The following is a 13,452-nucleotide window of genomic DNA, read 5'->3' as shown; positions in this document are numbered from 1 at the left end:
TGAAGATTATTTTTTGGGGTCCCCTGGTGTTCGGGGCACGAAGAAGACTGCATCCCTCTTTTCTCTTATCTTTTGAAATATTGGAAGACAACTCTTTCTGTTGGTTAATCCACAATTTTGGAAAGGATGTGAAATGTCATTCTTTGATGGGTAAGTCACTTTGTGTTCAGCCGAGAGTGTGAAGTTTTTCCTCATGTCTTCCCTTCTGCATCCCTCCCAATCTACAATGGGGATTTCTGTGGACCATTTGGGAACTGCTACAAAGTATTTGTTGCACTACAGTATGCCTGAAAGTGTTCCAGATCAGGAAATTCAGTCCCATTCTGACTTCACCAACTTCAGTTTTGATGTTAATTGGAATATGGTTGGAAATTTTTATGGGGTAGAGTTTTGTTAGGGTAGCAGGATTTATTTTCACAATTGTATTGGGATATTCTTTATTTATTAGTAGGTGAAATTAATGACAATGTTCTTTATTTTCTTCGAAAATTATATTTGCATGGGAAAGTAGATACATATGTAAAACTTTCAGACTCTAAATTTAAGTCATTACTTTACAAATACATTGTACATATTGAATCAATTTGTCTCATGTATTAATATTGGTTTTGATCTAGTACATATACAATTTATTGACACATCTCCACAAGAATCATCATCACTTCAAGTCATGTGCAGTTATCACATCATCACTAGAAATGAAATTTACATTTGTCTCAGATTTTGAAAATTTCCTGCCTCTCATGATTTCTTTCATTCTAATGAGCACTGGGACTTGTATCAAAAAGTGTCTTGAATCTGAATCTTATTATGCTCCATCTTAACTGGTTGGTAATTGATTGTCCCATGAATTGTATCAAACCTTGAATCTCTGGATTTGATCACACACTACCAAATATTTAAATCCCTGCTCTATCTAAACTTAGAACAATCATCCCTATCAGAAAGCATTTTTAATCCATCCTGAGACATCACATTTTTGAAGTAAACTTTCATTGAGTTCCAACGGTTTGAAATAATCATGGGACTCCACTTTTCCTGAGTAGTTTCGAGATTGCTTGCGGCACGTAAACGAGGACTCATCCAATGCTAGAATATGTAATGAGCAATGGGGATTATTCCATTCTGCAATCAACCCTGAACGATTAAAGTACACTCGCACCTGGATGGAATAATTTACGATTGTCAAATTGCTACCGTGTCAGGATGCACTTGCTCCCGGAAAGCATTCATCCTGAGGATCCTCCTCCGAGGCCGGGAATTGTGGGAAGGGATCCGGGGCTGGGCATCATTCCCATGAGGCTGGTGATGGCCCCGGGCAGGCTGCTCATGAGTGGGCCCCCCATGGGCACGACGAGGGCCGTGAATCCACCGATGACGGCCATAGGGCCCACCAGGCCTCCCCCTCCACCCCCTCCCTCACCCCCCCCTAGGGACGGGAAACTGGGGAGGGAGGGAAACAGCCCCCCCTCCCCCTGCTTCTTGTTGCCTAGCGAGGGCAGGAGGCCATCGTCTGACGGGGTGTCGTCGGAGAAGCCGCTGTCGTGCGTCTCCATCTCGGCCACATCATTGTCGGTTGGGGAAGGGTGTTCTTGCGGGATATTCTGATCAGCAATATTCTCCTGATTATCTGATGTTCCTGTCTGAGCATCCTCCTCTGCTTCTGACTGAAATATTATTGGAGGAGATTCTGAAACTATGACTAAACTTAAAGTGAATACTTCCAGGAGAATATGTAGAAAAAGTTTTACTGCAATAGATGACATTATTTTATGTCAAAAAGAAAGTTAATAGTACACATAATGTGGGCGTTTCCAAGATTAAAATTTTAAAGCTATACATTTTCATGCTGAATGAGCTGACTGTAAAAAATATTTTGATTTAACTAACATGATCATGTCACTTAATGAGTCGATATCAGACATTATTTGTGTATTTTTATAGTGAAGCATCAAATCATGTTTTCACAAATGTAGGCATGTCACCTTGCTACATAATTTGTTTGCTATTGGCTCATAAAGTAACAAGGTCTTTTACATACATTTGAGAAAACGTGATTCCATATCTTGACCAACTTTGTATAATTTTTTATGTCGAAAAGACCGTATAAACTTTTTGCATTTATTATTCCTAGCTCAGTATTGAAAGCTCAGTTTCTCTTATCATCCGTGAATGCATTAGTGCTAAGAGAGAATACTTTGAAAATTTTATCATAATTACTTTTATTTGATTTCTTAGTCAGGCTCACTTCAGTTAAAAGGGTTGAGAGAATCTTTGAACAAAAAATGTCGACAGAACTCAATAATTTAGATGAAAATTATTACTCCTTCAAAACCCAATCTTCAAGCATAATGTTTTTTCCTTAGTGTCTTAGTTCAAGTTTATTTTCCTAGTGATAGGTATGTATTTTCAAGATAATTCTCATTTAACTCTTGAGGAAGGAAATTGGGGAAAATCCTGGCGAATCAAGTATCAATCAATTTCCAAAACAAATTATTATCCCAAGAAGGATAGTCAATTATATTTTCTATCAAATGTGGTTATTTATATTTTAATGTCAAACTACAGCAATTGAAATGTTGCCAAAATGACTGAAAAGATATTATTAGCAGCAGCTGCATTAATAGCAGCAATGTAAATTTGCAATGCAATTTCTAATACAGTTGCTAGAAATGGAAGCTAACATAATTCGAAAGCGACATCAGAGGCAGTAAAATTCCATACCTTTTGGAGTACCTAATATTAATTGTCCTTTGTCAAGCATTTCAATATTCTAGCTACAGAATTTTCCTATAAAACCCTTTCGCTGTTGCTAACTCTCTGGAAACCTAACCCTCACATTTGGCCAAAGTGCTGAGTGGATGCAGAGGGGGAAGAAAAGGTGCCTAAGTTCTTAGCAGCCTGCCGTGCACACCTGGTACGAAGCATAGCAGCGAAAGGGTTTAAAAGATCAGGTGTGCTGTATCAGCTTCTGACCATTAAATTTGGCTTGTTCAGGAGATACGAAAAAGAGTTGCAGTTTTTTATATTGTATGTCTTTGGTTGTTCATGAGGTCATTCAATTTGAAAAAGATACCAGTAAATTTTCCATTGTTTGCATTTTCTCTCTCATAGGGTCATCTAGACCCACTTATGGCACAAGTAAATTGAGGAATGGAGGAGATGAACTGCTTTATTTCTTATATGTACTTACGCGTTTGGTTCTGGATGTGCATGGATGGCCCTCTGAGAAACCTGGAAGATGAATTTCTTCTTAGCTTCTTACAGAATACAGTAACTTGTGTTCAAGTCACAGTAGTACTGCGAGGACCAAAGGAAAAGGAATATGCATTGTTCTGCCGAGGATGAGGTTTTTATGGGAGTGTGAAAGAGGCATACGCATAAAATATGTATTTAGTATGAACTCATCTTGTAGATTTTGTCAACTGATTATGATATCTATTGCATGATCTTTGGTTTTTGGTAGTATTTTTTTTTGATAATTGTTTTCAGCAATTTTGCCGTGCTCTGTTGCAGGCTTCACTGAGTATTTAATAAACAAAGATGGTCTTCCCTTATACAATCAATTAGCAAAATCAATAGTTGATTAAATAAAATTATAAATTACCGTATATGTCTGAATATAATCCCCCCTTTTTTTCCAAAAATGCCTGTGGTAAAAGTAAAGGGGGGGACTGTATTCAAACGCATTTTTTTAAACTTTTCCAGAAACTGAAGCCTCAAAATTAGGGGGGGGGGACTATATTCAGAGGGGGACTACATTCAGAGAAATACGATAATAACAATTAAATATAAAAAGCTATTTCAATGAGTATGGGAATTTATAAACCATTATTTATCCCAAAATAGAGAGGTAGCAAAACGGCAAACATTTTATTGATTAGCATTGTAAGATATGTGTACAAAATAATACAATGTGGGATATGAATTGCTTTCGGCCCAATCAGGGTTGAACGTGATGAGAAGTACGCTTGAAATTTGGTGGGTCATTTTCTTTCAACAACATTAATTTACCCAGAGTTTACCATAAAACTCCCGGCTAAGAAATGGTCACAAACTCACCAGTGACCAACAGAGTGGCGATGGTCAGTGAAATGATGATACGAAGCCCCATTTCTTGTGCCTCGTTTGTCTCTGTGAAATTAGAATGATGCAAAATGAGTGTCCAATTTTAGCTCTGTTTGATCATGAATAGATGTAAACGTGATTGGATATAGCAACGTTCATGAGGTGGATTCAGCGTCAAATTTGGGGGGGTGGGTCATTACCTGGATCCGGGGAGTATAGAATATGCCCCTCCCTCCTGATGGACAGCTGTGTTTTTTTTAGGTGGGAGTGCTACACTCTATGTTAAATGCATATAACTGAAACTTCTTTCACGCTGGGGACCTGCAGCCATGCATTTGCATGTACATACGCTCCCTGCAAGGGCACAGCCAGGAATTAAGGCTGGGGGGAGGGATTAGGTGCAACTAATACCGGGGTGTGTGGAGGTATGGTATACCCACCAGGATAAGCGGTAGGTGAGACATTAATAAATTGCAGAATTTTAAGATAAACGGTGTAAAATGGTGAGCTTTACGGATTCTGATGGATATTTTGTTTATCCTTACACTATTATATAAGTAATATCAATCCAATTAAGTAAAATGGGTAAAACTTAAATATTTCTCTGAGCTCTGGGGAGGGTTTAACCCCCAAAACCCCCCCTTTCTGCGCCACTGGCTCCCTGAACTCCTTTACAAGGGTACAACTATTAAACTAATAAATATTGAACATTTTGTATAAAATTTGGAGGGGTATCATGACCCCTGTGTCCCCCCGTAAATCTGCCCCTGACAACATTGGCACCACTGGGCTCAAATATAAATTCAATGACGAAAAGCTGTGCTCGGAGGTATGTGTATGTATTTAGACATCTGCAGCAGATCATGGGACTTTTCTTGAGCGGACCGAGCCAAGGGGTGTCCCAGGGGGAAGGAAGGAAGGGGTGCCCCCCCCTTGAAATGCGGCATTCACACTCCTTTGGACCAGACGCATTTCGGATTAACGATATTTCAAGTGAACAGATCTGTTACCTGGATGTGGGCAACACTGCAATACTTCTGCACTTTCTTGCCCCCTGCCTCATGAAAAATTTGGCAAAGGTTGTCCCAACTACTTTTGTATTTAGAGAAGGAAATAAAATACAAACAATAATAGCTAAAAAAGTAATGTTTAGCAGAAATACCATTTTTTATTGTTTAAACTAATGTTTCACCACTAAAATAGCGGCATGACTCCCCACTGGGGGAGCCTTCTAAAACAACCTTCTAACCTTCCAAATGCCCTTAATGCCCAAACCTTCTATAAAAACTCTTTGACCCTTTCTTCAAGGGCGGAACACCACCCCAGCACATGCCGTATAATCCCTCAATAGAGTCGCGAAAACAGACGTTGTCCCGCCCCTTTTCTCCCACGCGGAATTCCCCAGTTTTCTCCCTCATTTGAGTGGCCAATGACCTTTCCTTGTCTTTCCCTCAATTCCCTCTTTCCTGGAATTTTTTATAGATTCTTAAGCTCTCCCTCTCCAGCCCCTCTTCGCCTTTGAGTGAGTGAGATCAGGGGCGCAGCCAGGAATTAAGGCTGGGGGAGGTTTAGGTGCAGGGGCGCCGACTTATAAAAAACATTGGGGGGGCCCATATCGGGGGTCTTACCCCGGGAAGAGGTTAAATTCAAAGTGTGTCTCAGCACCGTAACACTATCATAATTCACACCACTTGTTTTCAGTTAACCTGCTTAGCACCTTAAAATTATTTATTTTAAGACATTGAATGTATTTTGAAAGGTATCTATCGTCAAACATGGGAAAATACCAATATATTTTTTGTGATTTCCCAAAGCATAATATAACTTAATTATTTTCTTGAATTATTGAGGGGGCTCCGCCCCCCTTAACTAATGTTTGAGGGGGCTCGGGCCCCCTCAGGCCCCATGGAGTCGGCGCCACTGTTTAGGTGCAACTAATACCGGGGTGTGTGGGGGTATGGTATACCCACCAGGATGAGAGGTGCGAGATAGGTAAATTGTGGAATTTTAAGATAAATGGTTCAAAATGGTGAGTTTTACGGCTTTCTGAGGGATATTTTATTCATCCTTACAGTATTCTATTAGTAATATCAATCCAATTAAGTAAAATGGATTAAACTTAAAAATTTCTCTGAGCTCTGGGGGGGGGGGGGGGGTTTATCCCCCAAACCCTCCCCCCTCGCTGCACCACTGAGTGAGATCAGTGACGTAGCCAGGAATTTCGTTCGGGGAGGGTCCAAAACCAGGGAGGAAAATTTTTGAAAAATAGGGTACCAAGTAATGGGTTTAAAACTAATTTTAACACTTTTCACAATCGAAAAAACTTCATTTGGTAAAAAAATGCTTTGTAAATTCATGATTTTTCAATAATTTGTTTTATTTTATTAAGGAAAATAATTGTGCTTTTATATTTCGGGGGGGGGGGGGGGTTCCGGACCCCCCGCCTACCCCCCGCCTACCCCCTGGCTACGCCACTGAGTGAGATGTAAGATACGAAACTGTATTCCACTTTATGGCACGATACTATGGTGCCTTTTCGGATCGGCAGGTTTTTCCTTGAAGTGCCATTTCGGATTTCAGGAGGTTTCGTTCCATCTCATTTCGTGCAATTTCGGTTTAGTGCCTTAAAGTGACAGCGCACAGTGGGCTAGAATCGAAAAAACCTGGCCAAAAGTCGCTAGAGTCTAAAGTATTTGTAAATTAACGAAACTTTTTGCAAATTGTGTATTGTAAATGTGCAATTGAACTTATTTAGGATTATGTAGGCCACAATGTTGTTTATAAGGCCGATAACAATTAAAATAGACGAATGTGATGCGGGAAGCAAACTCTACAGGGGCACCCCTACCTTCTGCTCAGGAGATATGAAGGGAAAAATAGAATTTTTTCTACTGTTAACTACGTAAAAGCTATCAAATAGTTGTGCATAAGGTAAATTTTGAGTCAAAAAGCAAACTTTTCTTGTAAGTTTTACCCGATTTGTTCTAATGTTCTAATCCTTGTGTCGGGCTTCCAATGCCTCTTCGGAAAGCTGCCCAATAGAAAGAATGTCATATTTCACGATTCCTGCTCCATGTATTAAAACCTTGTGAATAGTTCCCTCTCTATTTTCCTAGACGACACTAAGTAAATCTTGACTAGTCACTTTCGTTGTATTCATAACTGAGCAACTACTCTGTGAACGTCCTTCGGCAATTTGACAAGGAATACTGAAGGGAAACTGACTCGGCTAGAAATGAGCGAGGCAATCGCATAGACGGCTTATTTTGGGAAAATTCAATTTCTAGATTGGAGACATTTGCACGTGCTCAAAGTAAAAGAACAAATCTGGGTACACAAATGGGCAGCCGCCGAGTGAAAAGAGCTAGGTAAGCGCCTACCGTTAGGTTTATTACCGTCCGCACGCGGCCTCCGCGCGAAGACCTAAGGGTAAAACCGTCAGAAAAGGGTACATACCATAAAGGCACCGCAAATAATAAGTAGATGAGTGCTATGCATCATAAATGTAAACCAGTGGCAGAGACCATAATAACTTATAATTTTAATATTGAAGAAATATTAGCTAATAATTTCAATGTCAAAAACTTGAATCAAAAAGACATTAAAAAATATCAGGTAATCAATTCCATCGAGAGCCGAACTATCATCATTCTTACATGGGTAGCAAAAAAAATTGCGGACTCCAACTAGGAATCATTTTAAAAATTAAAATTTTGCCTAACTTCAAACTGCTTCTCGCCACAATGGAAAGTAAAATCTTTTTCGATGGATGCGGAGTACACTTATTGAAGTCACAACGAAACGGAGGCGGGTGCAATGAGGCTTTGGTTCCCAGGTAAAAGTAGGTAACTATATCCTCCTTTGAAGCGCTTCTGACGTTGAACAGATCAATCCAGTGTTATAGTGGATGTTCACTCGACACTCTCTCTAGGACAACTGATGGATGTGGTACGCAAAAACAACCGAAAAACCCCTAGGGGCACTAACTAAGAATTCCATTTGTCGGAATAAGTGGCGGTAAGGGTCGGCAAAAAGAGACAAAAAAGTGTAAAAAGCATAACTTGGGATAGCTACCGATGAATTAGGGGAAGTAGAAAAGAGTCTGGTAAGGTTGAAATCCCATCCCAGCGACCGGAGGAGATTTAGACAACTTCACCTTTTTGGCATGCTATCATTCAATAGTTTATAACTTTCATGACATATGATCAGTATCGTTGAAATTTTTTGTAGACATACGTATTATAATGCGCAACTCTATGAATATTTTTTCAAGCAATTTTAATGAATATTTATTGTTTTATGATTTCGTTCTCTGAACTAATGAATGAATTATCAGTTTTCAAAGATTTGAATTTAGTTTAGATTAAACTGCGAGATCTCTAATATTCTATGCATTTTTTAAATAATGTCATGATGTATTTAAGTGATTTAGGGTTGAAAATAGGATATTTTCAATAGGATTACCCGTTTCGTCTGCTTGAAAATTCATAACTTCGCCCATTTCTTTTACTTTGTTCTATTATTACCGAATCATTTCATATAGAAATCGTCGAGTTACTACTGGTTAAAATTCGCAAAAAACTTATTGCGTCAATTTGTGGTTCCTCTCCTGATATTTTCAAAGTAAAATTTGGAAATATTTCTCTTTTCTTTTCCCGCCCATGATGTTGAGTTTGAAGGGCACTTACCCTCTGGTTTGTGTAGCACGTTGTGGCCTCCCAAGTGATCCTCCCGACTGTCTGGTGTGGACAGAGGTCATCCTCCTCGTCCACCCTCGTTAAATGCCTCCCTCTCACCACTCAGGAGAACGTGACCTTGATTCCATTCCTTCCGGTGGGGTGGAAATGCGATACCTCCAGAACGATAAATATCCGCTAGCGACTGTGTGTTTGGCAGACAGTCTCGCATCGCGTCCCGGAGCGGAAGCAAAAAAGTTTTATCGTAGATAGAGCAAAGTTGCGATTTCCCTGCTTGAGTTTCCTATCTGCTGACCGGCTTTGACCCAAGCCCTGTTCCTCGAAGAATTCAAATCGAATTAATGATAACCGTGAACTTCAGAAGTCAGGTGCGTAAGATGTGAGGACGAATAAGATGGTGGATGGCACTTCGCAAGGAGGCCGAAAAATCCTGAATGAAATCCCCTCGCATTGACTTCTTCGGGGTACATAGCTTTAAACAGGAAATTTATAAATAATATTTTTATGATGATTTTAAGATATATGTCTGTACTGTTGCAGTGGCGCAGCGAGGGAGGGGGATAAATCTCCCCCCCATAGCTCAGAGAAATTTTTAAGTTTAATCCATTTTACTTAATTGGATTGATATTATTAATAGAATAGTGTAAGGATTAATAAAATATCCCTCGGAAAGCCGTCAAACTCACCATTTTGAACAATTTATCTTAAAATTCCGCAATTTACTAATCTCGCACATACCGCTTATCTTGGTGGGTATTCCATACCCCCACACAATCCCCGGTATTAGTTGCACCTAATCCCCCCAGCCTTACTTCTTAGCTGCGCCCCTTTGCTGTTGAAACAGTTAGTAGTTTTACTCGCGGCTGAGTTTAAAGCTACCGAATGCGTCCACCGGGTCGCGGATGGTGGGTCGACCCTCTAGATATAGAGGTTAGCTGCGAGATGAGGAAGTTTACTTGTCGAATAAGCAGTCGTGGACGAAAAGCTGCGACGAAATTAAGGGGTATCGGTCGGTAAGTTGGATGACACATTAAACCTGTGAAGATGCCGTGACTTGTCGACTGGAGGCCGCCAACAATTATGCCTCTCGCCACCCGACATCATCTCATAGCTCTTCTTCATATGAGTGACGGTGGAGATCACGGTGGTCGATGCAGCGACACTCATTTCACTGCAGCCGTGGGAGCATTCACTCCAACGGCTGTGGTAGTGAAATGTGGAAGGCAAGAGGAAACCACCACATTTTTATCCCGAGGAGTCACAACTACACAAATCATTAACATAAAGGACATGATGGCCTACTCTTGAGTAAAATATTCCGGAGGTTAACTAGTGCCCCATTCGGATCTGCGGGTGGGGGTACATCGATGTAATTTAGTGAACAGGGAAAAACAACGGTAATTTTTTTCAGGAAAACATTTTTAAATGTCGAATGAAAACAGTTTTTTTCACGAAAACGTACTTTTATTTATTAAATTTTATTTTTACCTGGAAAGGAAATATTTAATTCCTTACGCCCATATTACTCCGTAGCACTAAATAATGGTGTGTTACCTTTTCCGAGGTTTATTAAGGGATCATTGAAACACATGGTAAATATTATTGCATTCAATGAGGAATGTGACGTCAGAAGGAATATTTATCGGGCTTCCAACCAGGTGTGGTTTTGGGCAATTGGTCCCGACGTTTCAACGGCTGAGCCTGCCATCGTCTTCAGGGGTAGAGTCTGGAGCCAAATTCTGTACGGTATTTTGTTTATTTATTTATATCCTTGGTTGCCCTGATTGTTGTTCACGTATATAATGATTAATTATGATATTCCACGCACTGCTTTTGGAAGCCTTTGCCTCTATTTATGCTCTTCTCCTCTAGGTTAATTTCAATCGTCTTTTTTTAAAAGTGCGATCCCAATGATCATTCGGGTGGCACAGAACCTTCGTATATTTGAAATCCATTCTATGACCGAGGCCCAAGCAATGCTCCGCTACTTCCGACTTCAGTGGGCAAAACAAGAGAATGCATCTCTCATGCTCCATCAGCCGCTTTTCGATTGGCCGAGAACAAGAAACCTCACCCGATAAATACTCCCTCAAACTGTACGCCGGGAAAAACTATAATTATACATAGTATAACGTCATTAAAATTACCTTTCAACTCTCACAGTCTGTACAGTCTCAAACACGTAAATCTCTTTGTATTAAAGAACTGATGAATTACTAGAAGGAATGATGTCGTTTCGTGCAAAAGATAACGCAGTATCTCCTTATGCTCCGGTCACGGAAAATGTTGTTTTTAGGCATTTTTGGAGCCAAAAATTCAATGGGATGCAATAAAAGAATAAAACTTCTATTGACGAATTATATGGAACCATCCGATTTTTGCTTCATAGGATGAATATTAAAAAAATATATAATTACGCTCTCCTCTTCGAGAATTGCTTTAATCTAAAAATTATCAAATGAGTAATAACTATTTATTTTTGGGCTGACGGAGCCGATCCTTGTTTTTAATTGGGTTCCCCATCCCTGGAATTATTGCATCTTGGAATTAATAAGGGTGCGTAATGTTACTCTCACTTAGTGTTAATTTATAGATTACAATGACAATTCGTCAATTAATATTAATGACTTTAATTTTGCATCATAAATTACATAAACTTTTAACAATAGACTATACGTATCTCCAATAAATCATTAGTTTTTTAATACCAAATCTGTTTTTAGACATATCATGAGGAGGTTAACCATAGGTTGCTGTGTACCGTAAAAAATGTTCATGTAAACTTTTCTCAAAACCAAAAGAGATCAAATTAGGCTGCGTTCCTTGATGGGTGGTGCCTACATTTCCTTATCGAATTAGCCTGAGTTAACGTCTTTCAAGTCCAAGTATATTTCTCGTTGTTGTTTTCCGCAGTTACCAGCTTTGCAGCTGTCTCCTGGGCGTTTCGTTTAGTAATGTTACAGGCAGATTAGTTGATCACGTTTTACAGATTAAAAGAGTCATGGCATAATAATACTGGACAGGGAATTAGGGGATAGGGATATGGGAAGGGTTGAAGGCAAATTTGGGGAGGCGGTGTTTTGGTTTCAGCGGGTTACGTCTTCAAGTTCCTCTCCGTCACAGTCGTTACTGTACATATTCAAACCTATCATTGCTTTATCACTTCTTCTTTTTTCCCATGGATATATTAGTATATATTATATAAAAAATATGATAATGATATATGAATAAAATCCACTCACAGAAAAAAAACAAAGCAAAAAAAAATATGCATAGAAAGTATCAATACCAAATATCTGCCAGGTGGAGTTGGTTTAGGACTTACGGCCGTTTGGGAGTTCACAGCTTCCATTGGAGATTACATTTTTCAAGGGCTGAAATTACGCATGCTTTCCTAATCATATAATTTCAGTCCTATAGTTTGCCATGCATATATGCATTTCCGGAATATTTTCCTCGCTGAACATTTGATCAGATTTGGCAAAATCATAAACTAGAGAGGTTAGGTAAACAAAAATACGCTAATGCATATTTTACTTTGTATCAGTGTATCATATGTAAATCTGGCTCATTACACATGAGAATCGTCTGACGACACGAAATATTACTCGATTGGAGTGAATAAGAGATCCTAATAATCTAATAATCTATTGTGGAAAAATAGGGAGAATTCTGCCCGAATAGTGCTTGGAAATCCTGACAAACACTTCCTTTAGCTGTACGAAAGGCCAAAATCTTGTACGACCAATTTTAATATTATCGGATTTGGCAAAAAAGGAGACAGGCTAGCCTATGAATAATCATAATTGTCTCGTGTAGGAATATTTCATTTAGGCACCTTATTAACATTACAACATTGAACATGACACCAATCGTATCGTCGGATTATGTCGATTTTGAACAAACGGAAAAACTAGCGTCAAAACCATGGAGACCCAATTCCATCCCATAAAATCCAATAGGCTGATTTCTGTTGCCACTTCGGTCGCATTTTTAACGGTTTTAAAAAATGTCCGCGCGCGGTAATGAGTGCAATGCGATACAATCTTTTCCAATATATTTTCAATTGTCCAGCGCGTCGGGCAAAAACACAAAGAGGCAAAGTTGAGGATCCTATTTTATAATATTCGCTCGTGAAATATTGGAACGCGCAGTGTCGTATTCATTTTTTCATGCACTACGCATCCGTATTTTGTTTTTTCTAACCGTGAATTGTGGAATAAGACATCTCGGAATGAAAACTAATGTGGATATAATATAAGGTTAAGAAGTAATCTCTGGAAAAGACATTCGATGCGGCTAACATAAGAAAGAAACCTCCTCTGAGTTTCAATACTATCTTACGTAGGGCAGTTTGTTGAAATAGTTCAGCAGAAGTGTGATAGATGGAGTCTAGTCCACGCTTTACTGTGAGGCTAATTTTTTTTGTTTATCCTAATCGAAATATATTGTTAAATTTAATCTATGGACCATGCCGTGATGGCGTCATCGTGACATGGGAGATATGTGGGTTGCATAACGACAGGGAACGATAATGGGTTGCATAACGAAGGCGCAACTGTCAAGACGCGCGGGGCAGAGTCCTTCGCTAGAGAAAAAAAGAGACTGAGATTAGTTATAACTACTTTTTTAAAATTGTAATAATACTAGTCATTAATGACTAATAGAGGTATTTTTCGCCAATTCT

General features: G+C 39.3%; 1 protein-coding gene across 1 annotated transcript; it reads right to left on the bottom strand.

The window, feature by feature from the left end:
- Positions 1-478: 478 nt before the first annotated feature.
- On the bottom strand, positions 479-8,921 carry LOC124155116. The gene is made up of 4 exons (XM_046528850.1): positions 8,757-8,921; positions 4,063-4,134; positions 3,194-3,234; positions 479-1,667 (listed from the first exon to the last, which is right to left on the bottom strand). The coding sequence occupies exons 2-4, from the start codon at positions 4,112-4,114 to the stop codon at positions 1,230-1,232; spliced, it is 531 nt and encodes a 176-aa protein (XP_046384806.1). The 5' UTR covers positions 4,115-4,134; positions 8,757-8,921; the 3' UTR covers positions 479-1,229.
- Positions 8,922-13,452: the final 4,531 nt, after the last annotated feature.

Source organism: Ischnura elegans, chromosome 3 (assembly GCF_921293095.1).
Source record: "Ischnura elegans chromosome 3, ioIscEleg1.1, whole genome shotgun sequence".
NCBI lineage: Eukaryota > Metazoa > Arthropoda > Insecta > Odonata > Coenagrionidae > Ischnura > Ischnura elegans.
The sequence above is the reverse complement of the archived record's forward strand: the minus strand, read 5'-3'. Positions and strand labels throughout refer to the sequence as shown.

Bases quoted from the DNA above. Each gene is read 5' to 3' on its own strand.
- LOC124155116 (XM_046528850.1), bottom strand. From the start codon at position 4,114: ATGGGGCTTCGTATCATCATTTCACTGACCATCGCCACTCTGTTGGTC. The intron at 3,235-4,062 runs GTGAGTTTGTGA...TTCATCTTCCAG, and splicing joins CGCCACTCTGTTGGTCACTG to GTTTCTCAGAGGGCCATCCA. The intron at 1,668-3,193 runs GTAAGTACATAT...ATAATATTTCAG, and splicing joins GCACATCCAGAACCAAACGC to TCAGAAGCAGAGGAGGATGC.